Below are 24,063 nucleotides of genomic sequence, written 5' to 3' on the forward strand. Positions count from 1 at the left end.
TATTTTACCACAAAAGTATAATAATTAAGAGGGCAATAGAAAGAAGAAAAAACCAAACACTGTTTTCCAGTACCACATTACGCTTTATTTCTTTAAAACATTTTTTCTAATGTGTTCCCATGTGTTGGTTCATTTTGTACATTAACTCAAGAGAACATATTTAAAGGAGGAAAGGAGTAATGGTATTCTAAAGTAAAAGGAGATTGGAAATATTAGATTCTTTAAAAAAATACTTACTAAAAATTACCTTTTTGGAAACAAATACAAACAAAAGAAAGAAGAGTATGTTCTAAATCAACCCAATCCAGTAATGCCCCTTTCTTTCAAGTTAATGATTGCTCTGAAAGAGAAGCTACAAGATCATGTCAACCCTTCATTGACTTTACAAAAAGCACAGCATTTGCCAGTTCTCCTGTAAAAGGTAGTTCTTTCTTCACTTTCCCCTCCTACTCCAAAGCTAGCTTCTTTTTCATATTCAGATGACTGTTTATGAGCTCAATCCTGTTTCAACTGTCACTCTTTACATCAAGGAAAGATAGATGGGACACACCAACCCCAACCTAAATGACCTTTGGATGTGACAAGAGTTTTAGGTCAGCCTTGCTAAATGGAGGCCTTGGTGTATCGAGACATGCCTTGGGGTGAAATTTACAGTGAATTTATTATCTCCCAATGCCCTTTGGACTGCTTCCCACCATCAAACACTATGGCAGCACTTGGAACAGGAAGAAATACATTAACTGGAATCTGATCGTTTTAAAAGGTTACAGCTGCCCAAATATAATTTAATTTCATACTTGCCCTTTGAGGGTTTGGTGTATATTTTCATTTTATGACTGCAAATGATAAAGCTCTTAAGATTCCAGGCAATAAAAAGAGGGAAAAAAAAGTATTTTAAGGGTTAGAAGTCTATTCAGTTCATACTCAATGAGTGAAGTGACAAATTAGCTTTTTTAAAAAAATCTAACATTTCTCTTTTTTATTTGGACCATCTCTTATTCCTCTTCTGATCCTACACTTCTATGTTTGGTTGAAATTAGTATATGAACACTGACCTCAGATCTCAGCCAGTTTGAAAATAAGAGGGTGATAAAAGAAAAAAAAATGAAGATAAAGTCAATCTGATTTAAAGTAAAAATACTTTAGTATAGGGGACACATTTTTCAGTAGTGTTCTCTCTCATATGATTGGGAAAATTTACCCATTAGGGTATATCAACATCAAATTGACTTACCATTGATCTTGTACTTCTATAGTATTTCACACTTCCACAAACTTTAACAAAAGGCTCACAAAATCTTCTATAAATGCCACACCACAGCCTCATTAGTTTAATTAGTAAATATTATTACTATTATTTCATTAACAGAAAGTAAAAGGTATGGTGTTATTAATTCAATGGAATTAATCAGAAAAAAATAGAAGCAAAAGTCAGATAGAATTACCTACAGTTCATTATTTTAGCCATCAAAACAAAACAAAAATTTGCCAGACGTCACAGTTCTTTAAATATCAATCCAATAGAGTTGGAGGCAATACAGTATTTTGGATTTGCTACTAATAATGAGAAAAGCCACATAGTTAAACTTTTAATCTATATGAGCCAAATACAGCTTAAAGTTGTGTGTGTGTGTGCATGTGTGTGCACACAGGCACACACACGTATATGTGTGAACGCATGTGTGTACACATATGCATTCATTCATCATTCTTCAATTTAATCAATAAATATTTCTTGAAAGATATTGAACTAATTCCTGTGAAGTTTATACTTAAAAAATTTACAGATTATTTTAAGAGCGTGTTCCTAGCATTAACAATGAAACAAAGAATCAGCATTTAAGTATTATGAAACTTAAACATAGCAGATAATTATAAGCACTAAGGTATCTTTATTAGCAAATTAATTTCCTGTTGGTATGTCACTAATTTAAATGCATTTTGCATAGTATTTAATCTGCATAACAATTCTAAGGGTCAGATATTACTATCCCTGTTTATAGATTATGAAAATGTAGCCTAGCAAAGTTAAGAAATCTGCCCCACATAGCAAATCCAGTCCTAAGACTCAGGTGCTCTGGATGATAAAGGGTAATAGGGCCTGTTCTTTTATTCATTCATTTATGTATCCCTCTCTCAATCAACAAATATTAAAGGCTCACCTAAGGTGGTAACAATGAAAAAACAAACATTCTCCAAGAATCAATTCCCAGAAGCTCTTGTAAAAAGGATATTCTCATTTCTCTAAAGATATAGGGATTGCCAATAAGCACATAAAAAGATGTTTAATTTTACTAATCATTGGGGAAATGCAAACCAAAGCCACAGTGAGGTATCACCTAACACCATTTGTGTGGCTATTATCAAAGTTAAACAAAATGAAACAGCAAAAACCATAGAAAATGACAAATGTTGGCAAGGATGTGGAGAAATTAGAACTCTTGTTCATTGGTGGTAGAAATGTAAAACGGTGTGGAAAACATGGCAGTTCCTCAAAAAATTAAACCTAAGGTTATTAGATGATGCAGTAATCCCACTTCCGGGTATATACCCCAAATACTTGAAAGCAGGGACTAAAACAGATCTTTGTACATCCATGTGCATAGAAACATTATTTACGATAGCAAAAGGTAAAAACAACCCAGATATCTGTCAATGGATGAATGGGTAAACAACAGGTAGCATATACAAACAGAATATTATTCAGCTTTAAAAAGGAAGGAAGGAAATTCTGACATGCTGCAACATGGGTGAACCTTGAAACATTATACTAAATGAATAAGCCAGACACAAAAGACCAAACATTGTATGATTCCACTTACATGAGGTACTTCAAATAGAGAATTCATAGAGACAGAAAGTAGAATGGTGGTTCCCAGAGACTGGCTGGGGGTCGGTGCTGGTAAAAACATCAGGAGTTATTGTTTAATGGGTATGAACTTTCCATTTGAGATGATGAAAAAGTAGTGGAGATGGGAAGTGGTGATTGCTCTACAACATCAAGAATGTACTTCATGCCACTGAACTCTGTGCTAAAAAATGGTTAAAATGGTAAAGTTTATGTTTATGTATATTTTACCATAACAAAAAGTAAATCTATGGAAGCTTAATAAAAATTAGCAAAGCTTGGATCACAATCAAAATTTTAAAAAATAAATTTAAATGCAGAAATTAAATACTTAAGTCCAACAAAATCAGCGGAGAAGGTACTGTAAAAAAAAAAAAAAAAAGCCAAATAAGGGTGCCTGGGTGGCTCAGTTGGTTAAGCATCCAACTCTTGACTTTGGCTCAGGTCATGATCTCACGGTTCAAGAGTTTGAGCCCTGCAATGGACTCTGCCCTGACAGCGTGGAGACTGCTGCTCGGGATTCTCTCTCTCTCTGCCCTTCCCCTGTTTGCTCATGTTCTCTATTTCTCTCAAAATAAATAAATGAATGAATAAATAAATAAATAGATACATAGATAGAGAGATAAATAAATAAATATCCAAATGAACAAAGCATGAACAAAGAAATGCTGGAATTAAGGAGAGCACACAGAGCTGAAAGCCATATTAAAATAGTGGGCTTAGGGGCGCCTGGGTGGCGCAGTCGGTTAAGCGTCCGACTTCAGCCAGGTCACGATCTCGCGGTCCGTGAGTTCGAGCCCCGCGTCAGGCTCTGGACTGATGGCTCCGAGCCTGGAGCCTGTTTCCGATTCTGTGTCTCCCTCTCTCTCTGCCCCTCCCCCGTTCATGCTCTGTCTCTCTCTGTCCCAAAAATAAATAAAAAACGTTGAAAAAAAAAATTTAAAATAGTGGGCTTACAAGGATGCCTGCTGAACTAGAAGATAGCTTGCTCCTCTTAGCTTTGACTATCTTGTCACAGGTTTCAACTCCTTGGGCAGTCGATGACAGAACTTCTTTCCCAGGTGGCTAAATGAGGGAATTTGAGGGGGTGATGAAGCTGTCTTGTTTCCTGACATGGTGGTGATGGTAGTGGTGGTGGGGGTGATGGTGAAAACTCATAGAATTGTGCATCCAAAATAGTCAATTTTACTAGATGTTCATTTTAGAAATCAAAAAACAATCGAAGATACCATGTAAAAATGGAAAGAATCTTATTCAACAACTTTGACTTATAATTCTTAAACACTTGGGCCTTCCTTCCCAAGAAAGAGACAGGAAAAGTGACAATTTGCTAGCACTGTAGATTACAAAGATTTTTGAAAACATTATAAAATTCAGTCCTGATCTTTCTGTATCTCCAATATCTCCATATGGGTATAAAAATGAATTACAAATGGTTTGAGTGTGCAGGAGAGCAGCTAGCCAGGGGTTACCACCCACCATTTGAGATAATAGGAGTATAAAGTACTGAGAGTAGACTATTAAATAAACAAGGTGAAAAGCAGTTCTTTCCATTTCCGCTGATGCTAAGAAACCAATTGTGCTGTACTTTCTTAGTATAAAAATAATGAGCAGAGCTTTCACATCTACATGTTTCCTTTCCAAGAGAACTCACGCTTCTTTCCCAATCTATGAGGCATAGTTTGAAAACATACTAATTCTAATGGGAGAGTGGGTAAAAACAGGACTGTTTCAACTGTTGGTGTTCTGGTCTGAATGGAAGCCTATATCATTGACATATTTGGTTTTATTAATAGAGAAGATGAATAGGCTAGGATCTTCTGAGATCATTTAGAATGTTATGAATTCTATTTAGAGCAAAAGAAAAAAGGTCCAGATATATTTTCCTCTGATAGTTTACATCCTTGCCATTTGAATATTCTTAATTCCAATTTCTGACTCCTCTGCTCATATCTGGATTACTCCTGTAATTATTTAGTCAACAAGCAAATACATCCAAAAAAGATAATTTCCCCACTTTTTCACTGTTGTGGGAGAATAAAAAAGTGGTTACAGCCTCAGATCTTGATAAACAAGAGAAGAGAAAAGACCTGAAGAAAAGAGAAGAGGGGAAGAAAGAGGTAAAGAAGGATTAACACAGGAGGGCAGCTAAGAACATAGGAAAAGTTAAGAGGGAAAAAAAAGGAGACACAAAAGTAAAAACAAAGAGAAAGATTTCTGACAAACAGGAACAGAAAGGCCAATTTTTAACTTTTAAAAAATATTTATTTATTTATTCTGAGAGAGAGAGAGAAAAAGAGAGACCATCCCAAGCAGGCTCCGCACTGTCAGTGCAGAGCCTGATGTGGGGTTCAATCCCATGTACCAGAAGATCATGACCTGAGCTTAAATCAAGAGTAGGACGCTCACTTGACTGAACCACCCAGGCCCCCCAGAAAGGTTGATTTTTAGAATTATGTTCCTATTTTTAAAAAATTTTTTTTTTAATGTTTATTTATTTTTGAGACAGAGAGAGACAGAGCATGAATGGGGGAGGGTCAGAGAGAGAGGGAGACACAGAATCTGAAACAGGCTCCAGGCTCTGAGCGGTCAGCACAGAGCCCGACGCGGGGCTCGAACTCACAGACCGCGAGATCATGACCTGAGCCGAAGTTGGCCGCCCAACCGACTGGGCCACCCAGGTGCCCCGATGTTCCTATTTTAAAACCTTTAGCAGCCCTAAGGACAAAAAAAGTTGGTAGTGTCCAAACACCGTGACTGTAATTAAAAAATGACAGTATTCTGATTACTGCCATGAAGTTATTTTATGTGAAATTGTTATTTATTTATATCTAGATAGCTCTTCCTTTCTTGTGTTTAAGTATGCTGTTAGGTTGTCTATTGGGCAATCTAGTCCTGGTCTGACCTGCTCATCTATCTTCTCATTCCATGGAGCTACCTAATAGGAATAAATAAAACTTTCTTGCCTAATTGGATCTTCAGAGCTAGCTTGATTATTTTCAAGTGTCTAAAGCATTTCTTTTGAACGTCTCAGATCAATAATTGCCTCATTACCCTTGTCTCATGTTTTCCTTGACAGCATATGAATAAACGTGTCCATAAATCAGAGAAGTCCACTTGTAAGGTGCAAAGGCTCCTTCTGGGGATTTCTGGGGCTACTGGTTACTTTCACTAGTACTTTTTTTTGCTTCATTTTTTTCCTTCCTCCATTATATATAGGTAGGACAGCTAGAGGTAGGACAGTAATATGCATTTTACAAATAAGAAAACTTGAGTCATAACAGATTAAATGATTCAAGACCAGACTCCTACATCACTTCAAAGGCAGGCGAGACTAGAACCCTTATTTGTTGAACAATTTGGGTTGTTAGGGGGATAATGATGGTTAGATAAGCTACTTTGGCTGCCTTTACTATGCCCTAACTATTCTTATGCCCTAACTCTCCATGTTGTAAAACTCTCTTCATTGTAACAAAAACTACAACTTTCCAGTAGCACATCCTTTCAAAAGGAAGAGCTCGTTCCTTTCCCAAATGATTGCCAATGCCATAAAAGCTCTAGTAATTCATGTGGAATGAAAACATTAGAGAGATAGATTCTATTTATGTTTAGGAAGAACTGAAACATAGGTTTCTTGTAGTCTTACATGTACAAGAAAGATTATTTTAAAAACGTATTTTATTTTCGTAAAGACATTCTGCTTGCATCAAGTACTTGAATAAGATGGATTTCTACAATAACCATAGTCCTTTGTACTGTTAAGACATAATTGCTATATCCTAGGCAATTACTTTCTGACTTAAATTACAAAATAATTTGTTAGGCTATTTTCTGACAAGGGTAAGTACTTGAACCTAGGAGATAATAATGAGGATGATAGCAGCTAATGATGGCTGACAGCTTATGCTATACTAAACATTTTGTATTCAGTATCTCATTTAAACCTTACACTAGCTTTGCCATGCAGGAACAATATTAGCAAATTTCACATGTGAAGAAACTAAGACTAAGGTATTGAGTACCTTGACCACAGACACACAAACAAGGTCTCTCATAAAACAAAAGCCCATAATTCATTATATAGTATATAACATTTGCATATTATTTATTTGTTAGATTTATTTAAATAGTTAAAATATTTAAATCAAGTTTGGGGAATACGTTTAACAAAAAGGAGGAAAAACAGCTAAAGCCATTCAAGCCATCTAACTAGTTACTATGCCGCATACTACTAAATAGTTACAAAGCAAAGATTGAATCTATGACAGGATACTTTATGGTTTCATAATGTATTTGATGTTAGCCTGTGTCTAAGGTGACACTAAAACATCTAAGTTTAAAATTGCTCCGGAAATAAACAGATAAAAGATGAATCAAATGAAGAAGGAATAAAAATGAAGACACATAGGGCCTAGCTTTTTTTTTTTTATTGTTTGGTTAAGTGTCTTGGCATAACTTCTATGTTAATCAAATGTTTTAGGTGCATGGTTTATAATAACTTAAGATTCCTTTACAACTAAAGAGCTAATTTAGAGGGAAACTAGTCATATGAAAAATATTTTGAGCACGTACTTGAAGTGGCTGGAGTTGTAGGGCACAGTATAAATTTCCAATGGAAACTTATCTTAAAGCAACTACCATAGATGGACAACATTTGCTATATAGTTCTGCCTCATTCCTAAAAGGAAGTGATTGCAATTTTCACTATCACTATTACTTTTTTTCCATTCTATGTTGAAGAAGTTTTAATAATGAGAAAAGGAAGAGACTGCTGTTGTAATTTTCATGTTGGAGGCATTAATTATGCTGGCCCAATGCTCATTGTAGCAAATCATCCAGGAGCATACTTTGAATCTATTCCTCCATTTCTTCCTGTCTACCTCCTTTATCCAAACAGTAGCTAGGTAAGAAAAGGAGTATGACATTAAAGTAAAGGTCAGGATTAAGAAATATGAAATTATTAAGGGTTCATTTCCCACCCTCCCCCCCTTTCTTTGCATGCCCTCAGTTTGGCAGAACAATATTGAGAAACTTCCACAGGAAACAGCAAATTTGAAATATATGGGACTGGCTTCAGTTTTTCATCTGAAGGAAGCAAATAGGGCTCTATTTTCAAGTCTCCTGAAGACATCTGCCAACCACACACACACACAGCTCAATATTGTAATGTGATTTTTCTCCTTGGTCTCTCTCTCAGAACAGTTCTTTCATGACTACAAAATCTTATCTGCATGATTATATAATCATCTTTGAATACTATCTTTCTTCTGAGAAGCAAATAAAATATCAACAAGACTTGTGATATAAACAATCCCACTTTGAACCTTCTATGAACAAATAGATATGAAACAGCATGCTTCTCTGTTGTTTTGTTTTCTAAATTCCTTGATCTTTCAATAGCTTTTCACAAAAGAATTAATTCACAGAGCACAATCACTGAACTCAGCAAAATGAAGGCAATTCAGAAGGTTGTCATTGTTACTAGTATGCAAATCCTACCCATTGTTTTATTCATCCTTAATTTCATAGTCTAAAAGCAAAAACAGCCATTTTTCTCCCCCTTTTATACAAAAAAAAACTACTTAAAATAATATATACGAATATATGAGTTTATTTTTAAGGATACCATGGTAAAATGGGAACAAGCTAGATTTAGCTTTCAGTTGCTAGGATCCCAGGTGGTACACTTCTGCTAATAATTGGATTTAGCCAGGTCACCACTTAGAGTCCAAATGGCATCATCAATAAAATTATGGATGTGGACTAAAAGAATGGTTTTAAAATTTTGTTTTAGCATCAGATTCTTTCATTCAAACAATCTTAGCCTGTATAACTAGATCTATAAAACATACAAAAGTGAATGTTATCATTTGGGGTTCTTGGAGCCGCCTGGATTCCTGTGAATAGTTTCAAATAATGGTTTTCAATGAATGGTCTCTGAGGTCCTTTCCATTTCGAATATACTTGATAGGAAAGGAGGTTTTATGACTTTCTTCAAGTTTTACTCCACTTTCACACTGCATTCATTCTTTTAAATTTCAGGCTTCTCGATAATCCATTAAGGATTCTTAATTGACTCATCTTTGCATTCCTTAACATGCTTAGCTGAAGAGCTTACAAAGAATAAATATTTTCTGAGTAAATAAAATTTTTAGTATACTATGGGGTTTATAAAAATAATTTGCTTCCACATTCAAGTTTGAAACCAAAGGAATTTTTTCTTTAAAGAAAGTCATACAAAGTTTATAAATTTTCTCAGATTTATAAGAGAAATAGTTTAGTATCTATATATAGACAACAGAGGAGTAGAATAAGAGTAAATATTCTATCAATATACCTCAAAAAAGAGATATGACTTTTGAGGGGTGATACCAGAAAATCTTTTTTATATTATTTATCTAAAAATGCATATTACATTAAAGGCATCTATGTAAATAACTTATTTTAAATAGTATAAGGTATTTATCTAGAATAGCGTGGGCAGCTCATTGAGACAGTCCATTTGCATTACACCCATGGAAAAACAGGACTCAACAGGAGGCATTCTTTTTCTTTTTCTTTTTTAACTTTTTTAATGTTTATTTTTTAGAGAAAAAGAGAGAGAGAGAGAGCATGAGTTAGGAAGGGGCAGAGAGAGAGGGAGACACAGAATCTGAAGCAAGCTCCAGGTTCTGAGCTGTCAGCACAGAACCTGACGCGGGGCTTGAACTCAAGAACCACAAGATCATGACCTGAGCCGAAGTCAGACGCTTAACCGACTGAGCCACCCAGATGCCGCAGGCATTATTCTTATTTTATAGATATAAATATTGAGACAAAGAGTGAGTAATAGCAAAATACAGAACATTATGCTCCAAGTAACTTCTTATATTTTGGTGGGATAAGTAAACTCATTGCTTCCCATAGATTCTTGTGATGGGTCTTAAAATTGTACCACACAGGGGAATATAAGTATTTCCTCATAAATAGGATGATATGCCTCAATTTTACTAACTTGCTTTACCTGCTGACCTGCAAAGTAAATGCACATAAGATAAGTCTGCCAAATCCTAATTTGTGAGATTTCCTTTTAGTGATAGTTTTAGGGGTGCCTAGGTGGCTCAGTGGGTTAAACATCAGACTCTTGATTTAGGCTCAGCTCATGATCCCAGAGTCACAGGATTGAGCCCTGACAGTGTGGAGCCTGCTTGGGATTCTCTCTCCCCTTCTCTCTGTGTCCACCTCCCCTCAAAATAAATACACATTAAAAAAAAAAGAAATAGTTTTAATTTCAGTGAATAACAGTTATTAAACAACTAATAATACCAAGCATTTACTATTACCTAGCACATAATATTTGATAAACTGTAATTAACACTTTTGTTGCTTTGCACACTTTATATATATTACCTCATTTAATCCTCACAAAAAGATATCATTTATGCCCACATTATACAGACAAAAAATTAAGGCATGGAGAAGTTAGGTAACTTGTCCAAAGTCACAGAGCTGGTGAATAACAGAATAATAGTTCTTTAAGGCATGGATGGCTGCAGGTACCACACTTTCAACTATTATGTCACAATGCCTCTCATTAGCCAACAGTGCCTTTTAAAATATTAATCCAAAGACAATGCCTTAATATAATAAAATTTTTTCCTTTAGTCTTTATGTTTCCTAATTATCCTCTGCTAAGAGACTAAATTTTTCTGCATATATTAACTACAAAGACTTCTGTCCTATGTTTACCAGTTGTAGGTAATGCAATTTACATGTTCCAGTTGCACCATTTGAGACTTCACCATGGCAAAGAATGGATATTATTCAACAGTTTTCTGGTACAACAAACCTCAGCATCTGCTCCTCTTAAGAGGCATCTGTCTTCATCAGGGTTCTTTAGGTTCAAGATTCTTATCGGTCCTATCAAGGCAATTATGTGAAATACTACTCCTAACGTTGAATTTGTCTTCATAAAAGTTTCCTTGAATAATTAAAGAATACTCATAATATAAGGTCAATTGACAATTAGGTTGAAGAATAAATTTCTTATATAAATACAATCTGTGTCTGAAGAATGTTAGTTGCTCTTTCTTACATAGATATAGCCACGACTAGAAAATTGAGTAGTTTCTGTTTTTTCAATAAAATGAAAAAGCTGTACACTTTTTGAAATTTTAATACATTGATATTGTATTAAATTATCCACCCCTAGGAATGGATAATTTACTGTTGGCCTTGAGCCTCACAATCCTTTTATGTATGGTAATTAGCCACAAAACATGTCAGAGTAACCTACGTATGTTTTGATGAAGAGAACACAGAATGCCATCAAGTAATGGGCATTGACTGACTTGTGACCAGAAAATCTGGCACTGATGATAGTTGTATTACTTTAGTGTAGGGCGATGATAGGACTTCAAATACAATGTAAATTTTAGCATTTATTTGATTGGCTATTATGATAAAAATGGGTACTATGGAAAAGCACACATGTACTGATGTTTCTGTTAGCATGTAATGACACACCATGAAGCTGCTGGAAACAAGAAAATACAGAAATAGCATGAAAAAGACACTGCTTGTACTGTCTCCATTGTCCAAATGTCAAAACAGCTCCCGGGAACCCTAGGAGTGGTAATAAGTATGAAAGTAGTTCCTACCAGGTTCTTCCTTAAAGGAGATTCTTGAACACTGCTGGGTTCTGACTCTAGCCCATATGGGCTTGGAAAAGTCAGAGAAAATGTTGGCTGCACTTTTTCAGGCCTATTTGCATATGTTCTTTAGTATGCAGGATGTCTCTATATAATTTAATTGTTGGGTTTTTTGCCTCTATTAATACATATGCAAATGACTCACACTTGCAGCTGTGCTGTATTAATCATATGTGTGCTTCTGTCTGTCTGCCCTGCAGGCTCAGGGTCGAAGGGAGACGCAAAGAGGGAATTCACTCTTCTAACCTGCAAGAAATCTCACTCATGCAGACAGAAGTCCGACAGCAAACAGTGCACCAGGGTTGCAACTGAAATGAGGAGCAGTAGAGCATTTTTCACCCTGTATGAACATGACAAGGACCTAAAAGTTACGCTGAATAGTACAGTGTGTAGGTAGGTAAAGAGAAAAACCATCCTTGTAAGCAATTCTTTCAATAAGAAGGTAAAATTCCTCACATCCAGACCTCTCCATATGGTTATTTCTCCCTTATTGATTTTCTGGGTGTTTCTCTTGGTCAGATACATAAAGCCATGCTCAGTCACTTACAGTGCTGTGGGAAATATGAAGCATTTATCTGTGTCCTGTCATAATTACTGACCTCCTTCGGAGACTGGCAGGAGGTTGATAAAAAGATGAACTTCAGTTTTTTATCCATGTCTGCCTTGATGTTACTGTCTGTCACACAGAAGCTTAAGCCATTTCCACTAGGACTTGCATGTACCTTTGATAGCTATGAAAAAAGACTGATTTCCGTTGATATTTTGTATGTTTCATTCTCTAACGTGATCACGTGACGACCCTCATTTTCTCAACCCCAGAGAATGCATGTTAGTGATGATACCAGTTACTGGAATGATAGCCCATGAGATTTCAATTATGGCAACTTGTAATTTTGAGGCTTTATTCCAAAAATACCATTATGAATTTAAAAAATGATCCTACTGAATTCATTAAAAAGTTTCACTAATTCAGTAAAAAATCTTGAATGAATGCTACTTGCTTATTTTGAGTAAAATGTGACAATCCAAGGATAATCTCAATGTTTTTTCCTTTGCTTATCACTATTAATCATTGGTTGGAGTCAACATTTTTGGCTTCCTATAGGTAGAACAGGTGGCAACCATCTTTTGGCCAACACAAATACGGTATTTATAAAGTGAGAAATAAATGGATAAATATTGCCTTCTAATTTCAAATCATAGAAGCCTAGCTAAAAAATAGAAATAGTACACTACATTATAACTATTACTGTTAAAAAATTCATGATGTCCATTAAGTAAAATGCAAATTCATGACAATGAATATGAGGAATGAATGTCAGATGCACTGTTGCCATTATTTGGTTTTATTAATTAGAAATAGATGATTTGCTTAGCTGATTTTAACCAGTCCAAACATCCAAAAGATTCAAAGTGTAACTTTATTTGGCTTAAATAATTATCCTCACTTTTTGAAACTGAAATGAAGCTATATTAGTTTTCTGCATACATGAACCCCCCCCCCCCCCCGAAAAGAGACAATATCAGGAAGATAAATACCAAAAGCATCATTGGCTCTTGAAAGAAAAATACAGGTAGTTTGAAGAGGAAGAGGAAAGAAAAAAAAAGAGAGAGAAAGAAAGGGAGGGAGAAACATAAAAGAGTAAACCCAGAATATGATATTGTTAATTAGATAGTTACTATTTTGATAATACACTCTTCTATTATCTGGAAATCACTTACTTTAGTTTTGTGTGGCAAGGTGCGCCATATTGAGTCAAAGTACCTCCAGCAGTTCATATTCTTATGTGTGTCTGTACATACATTGACAAACCATACAAGAATAATGTAATGTTAAGTTGTTTGGTCTGTTTTTGTGTGTATAAATTCTAATTACTTTAAAGGAATAACATAAATTGCAAGAAATGCTAAAACACATTCTCTTTGTCGCAGACCATGGCTATGATGAGATAAAGGGAAGAAAGAGCAGGAGAGATAGAGTTAGGGATTTCTCATATACTGAGAATCTTCTAATAGGGGCTGAAAAATATAAAGTTCCCAGGTCTTTAAATTAATAACATTTGTTCCAGAAATTAATGACATACTGCCTTGTTATATTATTAAAATGATTATTACCCTTAACTCATGATAGGTTCTTTCATTTCGTAAATATATATTGAGTACCAGCTATTTGCTAGGTATTAATTTGAGCACTTGAGATACATTATTGAACAACAATAACAAAAATAACAGTCCCTGCTCTGGTGAAGCTTACGGAGTATTTGGAACAGACAATAAATAAGGAACATAATACGTAAGTTATATAGGATGTTTGAAGATAACAAGTGCTATGGGAAAAAAAAAAGAATAAGGGAAATAGAAGATGTTGTATATCTGGCAGGGTTATTTTGTGATTGAAACAGGTTAGTTAGGGTAGGTGTCTTAGAGAGATGACATGAGAGCAGATTCTTAAATGAGGTGAGAGAATGAGCCTTCCAGGCAGAGGGAAGAGCATTTCAGGTAGAGGGACAGCTAATATAAAACTCTAAGGTGGAAGCTAGGAGCATGCCTTGGCATGTCAAGGGACAGCAAAGCCCTTAGTGTAGTTGGAGCAGATTGAATAAGGTAGTATGGAGCAAAACTGTCATAAAAATATTTTTTTAAATAAAAGTAAAGAAAATACTGTAGTGCTAACCATGGTGCTAGGCAGTAGTGTTCTCCTAAGGCTATTTCATGAAAAGGGAATAAGTTTTTTTTATTATAAAATTTCAACATGTATCTTACTGAATTCAAACTACTAGTTTTTTTTTTTTTTTCTTCCATGAGCCAATGACACCTTTGGTGTTTGTAATTTGGCTATTGTCTTTTTTAAAGGATGAAAATTAATTTATATTGAAAACTAATCATTACTATTCAGCTTAATTCCAATATCATAAAGCACAGTGGCTCTTTGAGCAAGATAGATACCTAACTTATTATGATGTTAAGATTCATTTTTCACCCTTTCATATAATAGATACTGAGTTCATAAAATATTTCAAACACTTGGTTAATGTAAATGATGATGAGTCACTGTCTTCATAGATTTTGCCATCTGGTAGGAGCCAGAAAGTAGAATTTAAACTTTTTCTACAAGTGCTATGAGAGGGGAAATACAGTGTGCTCTTGAAGCACATAAGAGCTACATTAATCTAGACCTGGGAACAAGGAAATATTTCTTTAGAAAGTGATGTTCTATCTCGCAATCTGAGTGAAATAGGAGTTGGCTTGGTAAAGGTGTGGGGTAATGGGGTTCCAGGAAGAGGAAATACCACATGTAAAGATCCAGAGAACTTGAAAACAAGTAAGAGAAGGACATGATCAGATTTTCTAAAATCAGAAAGATTATTCTGATCCAGTAGAGAGAGCATTGGAGGGGGTAAGATGAAGACAGAAGACCAGTGCAGGAGCTATTGTGGTAAATTAGGCAACAAATGAGGGGAGCCTGACCAGAAGGGTAATAATAGGTAAGATGGAAAAAAAATGGATGGATCCTTGCTGTATTTATTAGGTGGAATGCATAGACAATGAATGGACATATGTAGAGGAAGAGGAGACAAGGATAACTCTCATGTTTCTAGATTGAGCAAAGATGGAGTGGAGCCATTTGCTAGGACCAGAGAATGAGCAGGTCTCGGGGCAAGAAAGAGAACTGGTAAGTTCCATTTGGTATTCAGCTTATACTGTCTGTAAACACCTATATATTTCCTCTTGACAGTCAAAAATAGTTGTCTATATGGATCTGAGGCTCGGGAAAGACTTTAAAGGCAGAAGAAACAGAATGATATCTCACTGTAAAATAAATAAATAAAATAGTCCCTTGGCACAACATGTTAATTACATAATCCAGATTAAGCCACTTTTTTCTCTATAAAAAATAAATACATCACAATGCTTAGACTATTTCAACTGCTCCTAATGTATATAGTAAGGTGATTTTAAAATATAAGGTGTATTTTATTACATGGCTAGAATTTCATTATTTTATCCAGGAACATGAAATAATATTTAAGTAATAAAAAGTGGCTGCATTTAAAACACATCCTCTTGCTCACCTTTTAAAATAACTGTACTCTTTCTTTAAGGAAGATCCTGGATTTGTGGTTCTACTCTATGTCATCCAAGTATGAACAATGACAGGCAAAGATTGTTTCAAAAGAAAACACAAATGGTAGGCAAAGTCAATCATGAGTAGGAATACATTTATAGGGCCCTTCTTAGATCTAGATGTTCAAAACGAGAGGCTTGAATTAACATATATCTGTGTAAAGAGGGATGAAATTGAAATGCAGTCTGAAATAGATAACTGCCCTTATGAATCAGGCTACTTCTTTCAGCAGTGTGATGCATAGAGAGTATTTGTAGAAGTGCCAATTCATCAGCATTTTTGTTATAATTTGGTTAGCAGGTTACTGAGTTAGCAAATGTCATGAGTTTGAAATGTGTTTGCATTTGAGTAGCATTTTTAAATCATGAGTAAAAAATTTGCATGTGTGTTTATGTGTATGTGTTTATTTTTTTAAATTTTACTCATTTATTTTTGAGAGAGGAAGAGAGAAGAGGGAGAGAAAGCACAAGTGGGGGAGGGGAAGAGAAAGGGAGATGAGAGAATCTCAAGCTGGCTCCACACTGTCAGTGCAGAGCCTGATGAGGGGCTCGAACTCAGGAACAGCAAGATCCTGACCTGACCAAAAGTCGGATGCTTAACCAACGGAGCTACCCAGGTGCTCCTGTATGTGTTTTACTAGTAGCGAGTGGCTTCCCACAAAAGAGTTTTGGATTATTAATTTTCCTGTTATACCACAGTATTGGTTTACTGAGATCCTAACTAAAACTCATATATGTTAATGGGTACAATGTCACTTATATAAAAAAGATCTTTATTCTACTTATAGATTAAATTATAGTGAAAGCAAGAGCAAATACATTTGGTGTCTTTTCCTCGTTCTGAAAATGATTTTTTTAGATCTTGATATTTTAGGGGAATTTGATGTATTATAAGGATGGAAATAAAAGAATTTCAAATATTTTAATACCATCTCTGTAGGAAGAGAAGTTTGGATTGTTGCCTAACAAAGCTACTTTCTACTAGAATCCTACAGTGAAACATACTTGCCCCGGCTTCCTTTCACCATTAATCCAAGGGTGAAAGGAGACAAGAATGTCTAACTTGCTTTTAAAACGGACATCAGAAATCTCCTAAACTCCTATTTCTACATTCAAATATATTTCTGGATATGCTTCCCTCTTTCTTTAATTTCACTACTCTTTTTAAGTTTTACTGATTACAACCACTTTCCCATATTGTCATTATTTCCAGATGCCATTTCAAAGGATAACAAGTGTTATGCTACTTTTATTGTCTCCTTGGCTCTAACACTTCCCAAGATACTTCCAGCTCAAAGAAACACTTACTCACACTGTAGCTTTTTGTGGAAAAGGTAGATTAGGAATGACTGTTATTAACCTCTGTAGAACACAGTATGTCTCAGCTCCTCCTGTGTTCTTCCTGTGAGATTCGACTGATTTTTCAGAAACCCGTCAGGTCTTCTGACAATCCCCAGTGCTGGCCAGATATATTTGTCTCTTAATGCTACAATATAAAACTCTATTCTTCCTTATAGGTTAAGATCATCTATCATGACAATGCATTTTTGTGCATACAAGTTAAGTTTATTAAGCACAACTGGTATATATCTGGGTTTACAGATATACTGTGTCTCTCAGGCAAAGGAAAATACACAATTCTCACAGGGGTGATTGATTCTATTATTAGATGGTTTGTTATCCTCATTAGTTGCATAACTATGAAGTCCATAACAACAGAAGCTAGGGAAGATTTTGAGGGATGCTGATTCAAAAATTTAAATAGTTAATGAAAGAAACCTTTAATATAATATTATTGATATTCTTTTCAACTCCAGAGACAAAATTTCTAAAATCACTTGGACATCTGGTAAAGTTATCACTGACATTCTTGAATATATGGGAATATGTATTCTTCAGGGCTAAAAAGGTCTTAATTGGGATGCCTGGATAAAGTTGTGCTCATTTAGGCGCTCGCTTATTTGGTTTATTTCTTTTTGCTTGCCCAACTGAGTTGGCATTAGCTGGAGAATAAAAAGACCTACAGAGTCAAAAATATTGGGTGTCTTGAACATTTTTTAAAATGTAATTTCTGTTAAGTTGCCTTGATTCATAAGTATCTGTCTGAATGTCTTTGACAGTTTTGTTCTTTTTATCTTGATGAGGACCAGTCTGTGATGAAACTATGTTACACAGTAATCAAAGCAAAACCTGAGACCGTTTTGTTAAATCATACCAGGCGATAAAAATGTATAATAAGCTCTCTTTAGTACAGAAAACAGGGCCCCAAATTAAAAGAGTCAACCACTCAACTTCTGGTTGAGAATCAGTGCAAGGGAAGTCAAAAACAAAAAAAGAGGGAGACAAATATCACTACTCAGCCTTATTTTGCTTTAACACGATAATAGCTGTTTTCCCTGTTTACTTAACCTTTGTCTCTTCTGCATTGTTTCCCGACTTACCTGCAGTTGGAGCGGGCCTAAGCCTGGTGCTGCTGCAGCGGCAGCTGCCATGGTAGTTGGGATCAGCTGAACAGGGTAAGGGTCACCTAAGTAAGAGAAGAATAGAGGTGTCAGCACCTTTTATCTACTCTCCACCTGCAAATTAAACTCCTGCATTCACTCTTTCCAAAAGCCTTCCTTTGTGTGCCTTGCTGGGGCCTAATGAAAAGCTCTATTGTGCAGCCTTTTACTAACACTCTTTTCACAATTCTGGCTGAGAGAGGAATGTGAATAAAAGGCACAAGCAATTAAGGCGGAAACCTCATCCTTTTTTCATGATGTATTTAGGAAAATGGGAGGAAAAAAGTGTGCATTGATCAGAAGGCTGCACTTTATAACACACACACACACACACACACACACACACGCACAGACACACACACACACACACACACACACACACACACACCTAACAGTCTTGACATGAGCCTACCAACCCTCAGCAAATTTAAAATGTTACCATAAGAGGAACTTAACTAAATTTAATTCCATTTTAACAAACTCAACTCTAAAGATGTAAGCCAAATAGCTTACCTTTTGAATGCAATGTTATTGTCTTAATTCAAATAACCTCTTAAGTAGTGTCTTGTGGATGATTTGAGAATAAAGAAAACATTTTATGCATTGTTTTATATAAAATATTCGTATCCTTATTATCTCAGAGATAAATGTTTATAAAATATATTATAAAGAAAACAGAATATAGATGGTCTCTCCCTGAAGGGTTTTTGTTTGTGGTGATATCTGAAAAACCAAAATCTTAGTAATTCAACATTAAAGTTTTAATACACGTGATCTATAAAGATATAGAGACACACACAAATATATATACATACAATCTAAGAGATTGGAGTATACATTTTTGATGCAATTTTTTTTTCCATTTGGTAAAGAAGTACAATAGACTTTCTGCTTAGAGCCCACTGACATGCTAACAGGCATGTACATTATTGGTATTTGAAATATGACCGTAGCAAAAAATAAAAAAATAATAATTATAAGCATAATTTTTTAATATAGAAAAAATCTATTTTTAGTAATCTAATTTGTGAAAATAAAGTTAATACATCCATTCCAAAATATTTGTTGAGTATCTGCTACATATCAAGCACTGCTCTCAACACTAGAAATAGAGTTTTAAAGAAGACTGACTTGTAGAGGTGTGTTTACTGGGAATTTAATGAAGCTTAAGCTTTGGGGTTCTGCGAAGGGCCTCTGGAAGCATGTTTACAGTATCATATGCTTTCATATTTGTCAGCGTTTTTACTTTGTTGTGATTTCTTTTATAAATGAAAACTCTCATTTTCACTTGAGTGTGTGTATTTGAAAATTATGTGTATATAATTAAAATAATAATTATAAATAAATAATTAAATATATATATATTTTTAATGTTTATTTATTTTTGAGAGACAGAGCACAAACAGGGGAGGTGCAGAGAGAGAGACACACACACAGAATCTGAAGCAGGCCCCAGGCTCTGAGCTGTCAGCACAGAGCCAGATGCAGGGGTCAAACTCACAAACTGTGAGATCATGGCCTGAGCTGAAGTTGGATGCTTAACCGACTGAGCCACCCAGGTGCCCCCATAATTACATATATTCTTAAAGAGGACCCCGAAGTTATATTTTTCAGGCTTCAAAATACCTGAATCTACATCTGTTGACTTGGTCTCCCCAGAACTTATAGCTTAATGGGAGAGAAAGAAAAAAGATAATTCAATGATTAGTAGAAAATACACTGACTGTTAAGATGGGGAAGTATATAACACTATGCACTACACCATAGGTGCCTTAAACCTAGTCTAAGAGATCAAAGATGGCCTCCAGAAAGAAGTTAGGTTTAAGCTGAAATCTGAATGAAGAGAAGGCTAGCCAAACGAAGAAGAAAAAGAAGAGCCTTACAGAAAGAAAAACCATTTTAATGAAGACTTACAGTCAAATGGGAGTGTCATATCATAGCCCAGTCCCTGCACTGTTTAAGTTTAGAGCACAGGTAAACAAGAAGAGATAAATGGGACCAGAGAGGGAATCAGGGGCCAGATTATGTACAGCATTATAAATAATATTAAAGAATCTAAAAACTGAGAACAAACTGAGGGTTGATGGGGGGTGGCAGGGAAGGGAGGGTGGGTGATGGGTATTGAGGAGGGCACCTTTTGGGATGAGCACTGGGTGTTGTATGGAAACCAATTTGACAATAAATTTCATATATTGAAGAAAAAAGAATCTAAACTTCATTCTGTAGGCTAAAGGAAACCATGAATGTAGAAAACGATGGGTTGAATAAAATCATCTGGGCTAGAGGTTAGAAGCTATAATCAATAGTAAAAAGATCAGAACTCTCTGTAACACATAATAATGGTCTGTACAAGGGTGGTGATGTTGGGATGGAGAATGATGGAGAAAGTCAAGGGATAAAAAGAGGCAACACAGACACAACTTCATGATTGTTTACATATGAGAGTAAGAGAGGACTCAAGGATGACTCTTGTGGTTTTCACTGAACAGCCAGATTGGAGAGTAGTACTGTTTGTTTGGTTTGCAAACATTAAATGAGAAGCAAGATTGCCAGGTTGGGCCTGGTGGGGAAGGGGGAGGCCACGGGGTATGAATAATTCTATTTTGGACACTTTAATTTTGAAATTACTATTAGATATCTGAGTAGAGATGTTCAATGAGGCACTTGGTAAACACATCAGTATTTTAGGGGAAAAATTCATATCAGAAATGTAAATTTGAGAGTGGTCAGCATATATCTGGAATGTAAAGCTATAAGCTTTCATTAGACTGTTTAGGAGTTAACTGTAGAGAAAAAAAAATAGGTCCAAGGGTTGGTTGTGGAATATAGTAATATTTATAGTCAGGGAGATAGGCAAGTAGCAGAAAAACTAAGGAGAAATATAAATTTAATGTTCCAGAAGCCAAGTAAGGAAAGATTTTCAGAGTGATTTTATTTCAAATGCTGGATTTAGTAATGTGGAAGTCATTGGTGACTCCAACATGGGCAATTTCAGTGTAGTGGAGGGTGAGAAAGCCTAATTGGAGTAAGTGTGACCAACAGAGGATGATTAAAAGTAGAACTGGAGTCAGGAAGTGTAGACCCTTTCTTTTCAAAATGAAGTTCTTGGAGAATAATAACGGTTATCACCTAGGAATTCGTTAAAAATGTAGCATTTCAAACCCCACACCAAATCTACTTGGACAAGCAGCATCTAAGATGGAACCCCCCAATGACTCTACTTCTTTTCTTGTGTTTACATCCTTGTAATCTCCTACCCTTGAAGAGAAGAAGGCAAAGTGATGCGATATTACTTGTGACATTGGGTTACAAGAAGATTCTGGTTTTGTCTTGTTTATCCTCTCCTTAACCCTACCCTATCTGTCTTGGACTAAGCAGCTATGTTGAGCTGCCCTAAAAAGAGGCTCACATAGCAAAGGCATGATGTTCTCAGCCAACAGCAAGCAAAGAGATGAGGCCTGCCAACAGCCAAAGGAGAAAGCTTAGAAGCAGATTCTTCCTCAAGTCAAGCCTAGAGATGACTATATAGCCCGGGCCAACACACTGGTCACAACTATGTGAAAGATCCTGAGCCACAGGTTCCCAGCAGGGTTGTGTGCAAATGTTTTATTGTTTTAAGCCATTAAGTTTTGGGAGAATTTGTTAAAGCAGCAAATATATACACCTTCTGAATTAGAAATTAAATTTCAACAAGAGTCCCAGACAGTTTGTACTTATTTGAGAAGTGATGGAACAGACAATTCTAGTGAGGTGTTTTGCAGTAGTTATTGGAGGGCATGTAATCCAGAAAACCTTACTTAAAAGGTATACTTGTAAAACTTATAGAATGCTTGCATGCCAGTAAGAACGATCCAGTAAATATAGGGGAAAAAAACCCTGATGATACAGGGGAGAGAGTGGACAACTGACTGATGTTACATGGATAAGGTTTTATTTACCATTTAATATTTTTAATATCTAATCTAGAAAACACTATTTGAATTTATAAGGGGAAGTTTAGATGTTTAAAAGCTGAATTTGTACTATGCAAACTAGCAAAAATAACAAATATTATAGTATGACTATTAGAATAGGCAACTTAAATACTTAAACTATGTAATTTGTTTCTATTGTTCATTTAATCAATATAATCTTAAAATTAACTATAGCAAAAAGTAGAGGCTGTGATGCCCTTCATAGTGATCATTCATTTTACATAATTTAGTTATCCTGTTGTGAATTAATCAATTAATCAGTACTTACAATGTCTACCATGTGACGAGAACTCTGCTAGGTTCTTTGGGAGGCAAAACAAAACAAACCTTGGTCTCTATCTACTACACATCCATCTTTTCTTTTTTTTTTTTTTTTAAATTTTTTTTTTCAACGTTTTTTATTTATTTTTGGGACAGAGAGAGACAGAGCATGAACGGGGGAGGGGCAGAGAGAGAGGGAGACACAGAATCGGAAACAGGCTCCAGGCTCCGAGCCATCAGCCCAGAGCCCGACGCGGGGCTCGAACTCACGGACCGCGAGATCGTGACCTGGCTGAAGTCGGACGCTTAACCGACTGCGCCACCCAGGCGCCCCTACATCCATCTTTTCTAATTAAGTGAGAGAATAAAGACGAAAATAAGAGTGAGCTTGGCCTTGAAGATTTGCAGGTAGAGGGGGGATAGATGTTTTGGGTGGGTGAAACACATTAAAACATGTATGACATGCTGAAGGAATGGAGAGAAATCAGTTTACCTGATAGGTGATAGAATAAAGTAGAGGGAAAAGAGACTGAAGGGAAGGAGTTGGGAAACTTAATACCCCACACTGGAGGCTATTTGGATACAACACGGCAATGACTATGAAATAAAGTTTTAGCAAGTATCATTAAAGAAGTTAGGTAGCAGGGGGTTTTAAAAATGACCCTGGACCTGGGGGCACCTGAGTGGTTCAGTTGGTTAAGCGAATGACTTTGGCTCAGTTCATGATCTCGCAGTTTGTGAGTTCAAGACCACGTCGGGCTCTGTGCTGACAGCTTGGAGCCTGGAGCCTGCTTCAGATTCTGTGTCTCCCTCTCTGCCCCTCCCCTTGGTCTCTCTCTCTCTCTCTCTCTCAAAACTAAAACAAACATTAAAAAAAAATGACGCCAGATCTCGAACCTAGGGACAAAGACTTCCTCATACATTTGGATTGATAGCAAGCACCTGCATAGGTATTTTGGGCACTTCTCAATTACTATTATCTAATTGTTAATAACAAATTGAGTGTGATACATACATATAAAGTTCATTATCAAAATCTAGATTATTCTATAAATTTAAAAAATGCATATATTGGTATTTTATCTTTTATCATTTCATTTTCTAAATTCATTAATGCATATTAATGAATGAATATAGTCTATTTTCCTTTGTATATATGTGGATCTACTTGGATATATATACACACAGTTGCTACTTGAACACAGGGGTGAGAGGTGCCGACTCCCATGCAGTTGAAAATCCAGGTATAACCTTGGACTCCCCAGGGACCTAAGGGCCACTATTAACTGAAAGCCTTACTGATAACATAAATAATCAATTAACACATATTTTATATGTTATATTATTATATACTGCATTCTTACAATAAAGTAAGCTAGAGAAAGGAAAATGTTATTAAGAAAATCATAAGGAAGTGAAAATATTTTTACAGTACTGTATTATATTTATCAAAAAAAATCTGCATAGAAGAAGACCTGTGCAGCTCTAACCTGTGTTGTTCAAGGGTCAATTGTACATGTATGAATGAATAACTATCATATTCTACACATCCCATATTGTATGTGTGAGTATAAATGCATGTGTGTATATATATATATATATATATATATATATATATATAACATTTATACAAGCTAAATAATTGTATATATGTGTTATAAGCT

General features: G+C 35.5%; 1 protein-coding gene across 13 annotated transcripts in view; it reads right to left on the reverse strand.

The window, feature by feature from the left end:
- Nucleotides 1–24,063, reverse strand: part of SOX5 (SRY-box transcription factor 5) — a 1,013,639-nt gene that overhangs the window by 92,581 nt on the left and 896,995 nt on the right. For all 13 annotated transcript variants that reach the window (XM_049627167.1, XM_049627170.1, XM_049627165.1 and 10 more), the window contains one exon: nucleotides 18,105–18,190. In XM_049627167.1, coding sequence (XP_049483124.1) covers nucleotides 18,105–18,190 — 86 coding nt within the window. The remainder of the gene's footprint in view (nucleotides 1–18,104; nucleotides 18,191–24,063) is intronic.

This window comes from Panthera uncia, chromosome B4 (assembly GCF_023721935.1).
Source record: "Panthera uncia isolate 11264 chromosome B4, Puncia_PCG_1.0, whole genome shotgun sequence".
Classification (NCBI taxonomy): Eukaryota; Metazoa; Chordata; class Mammalia; order Carnivora; family Felidae; genus Panthera; species Panthera uncia.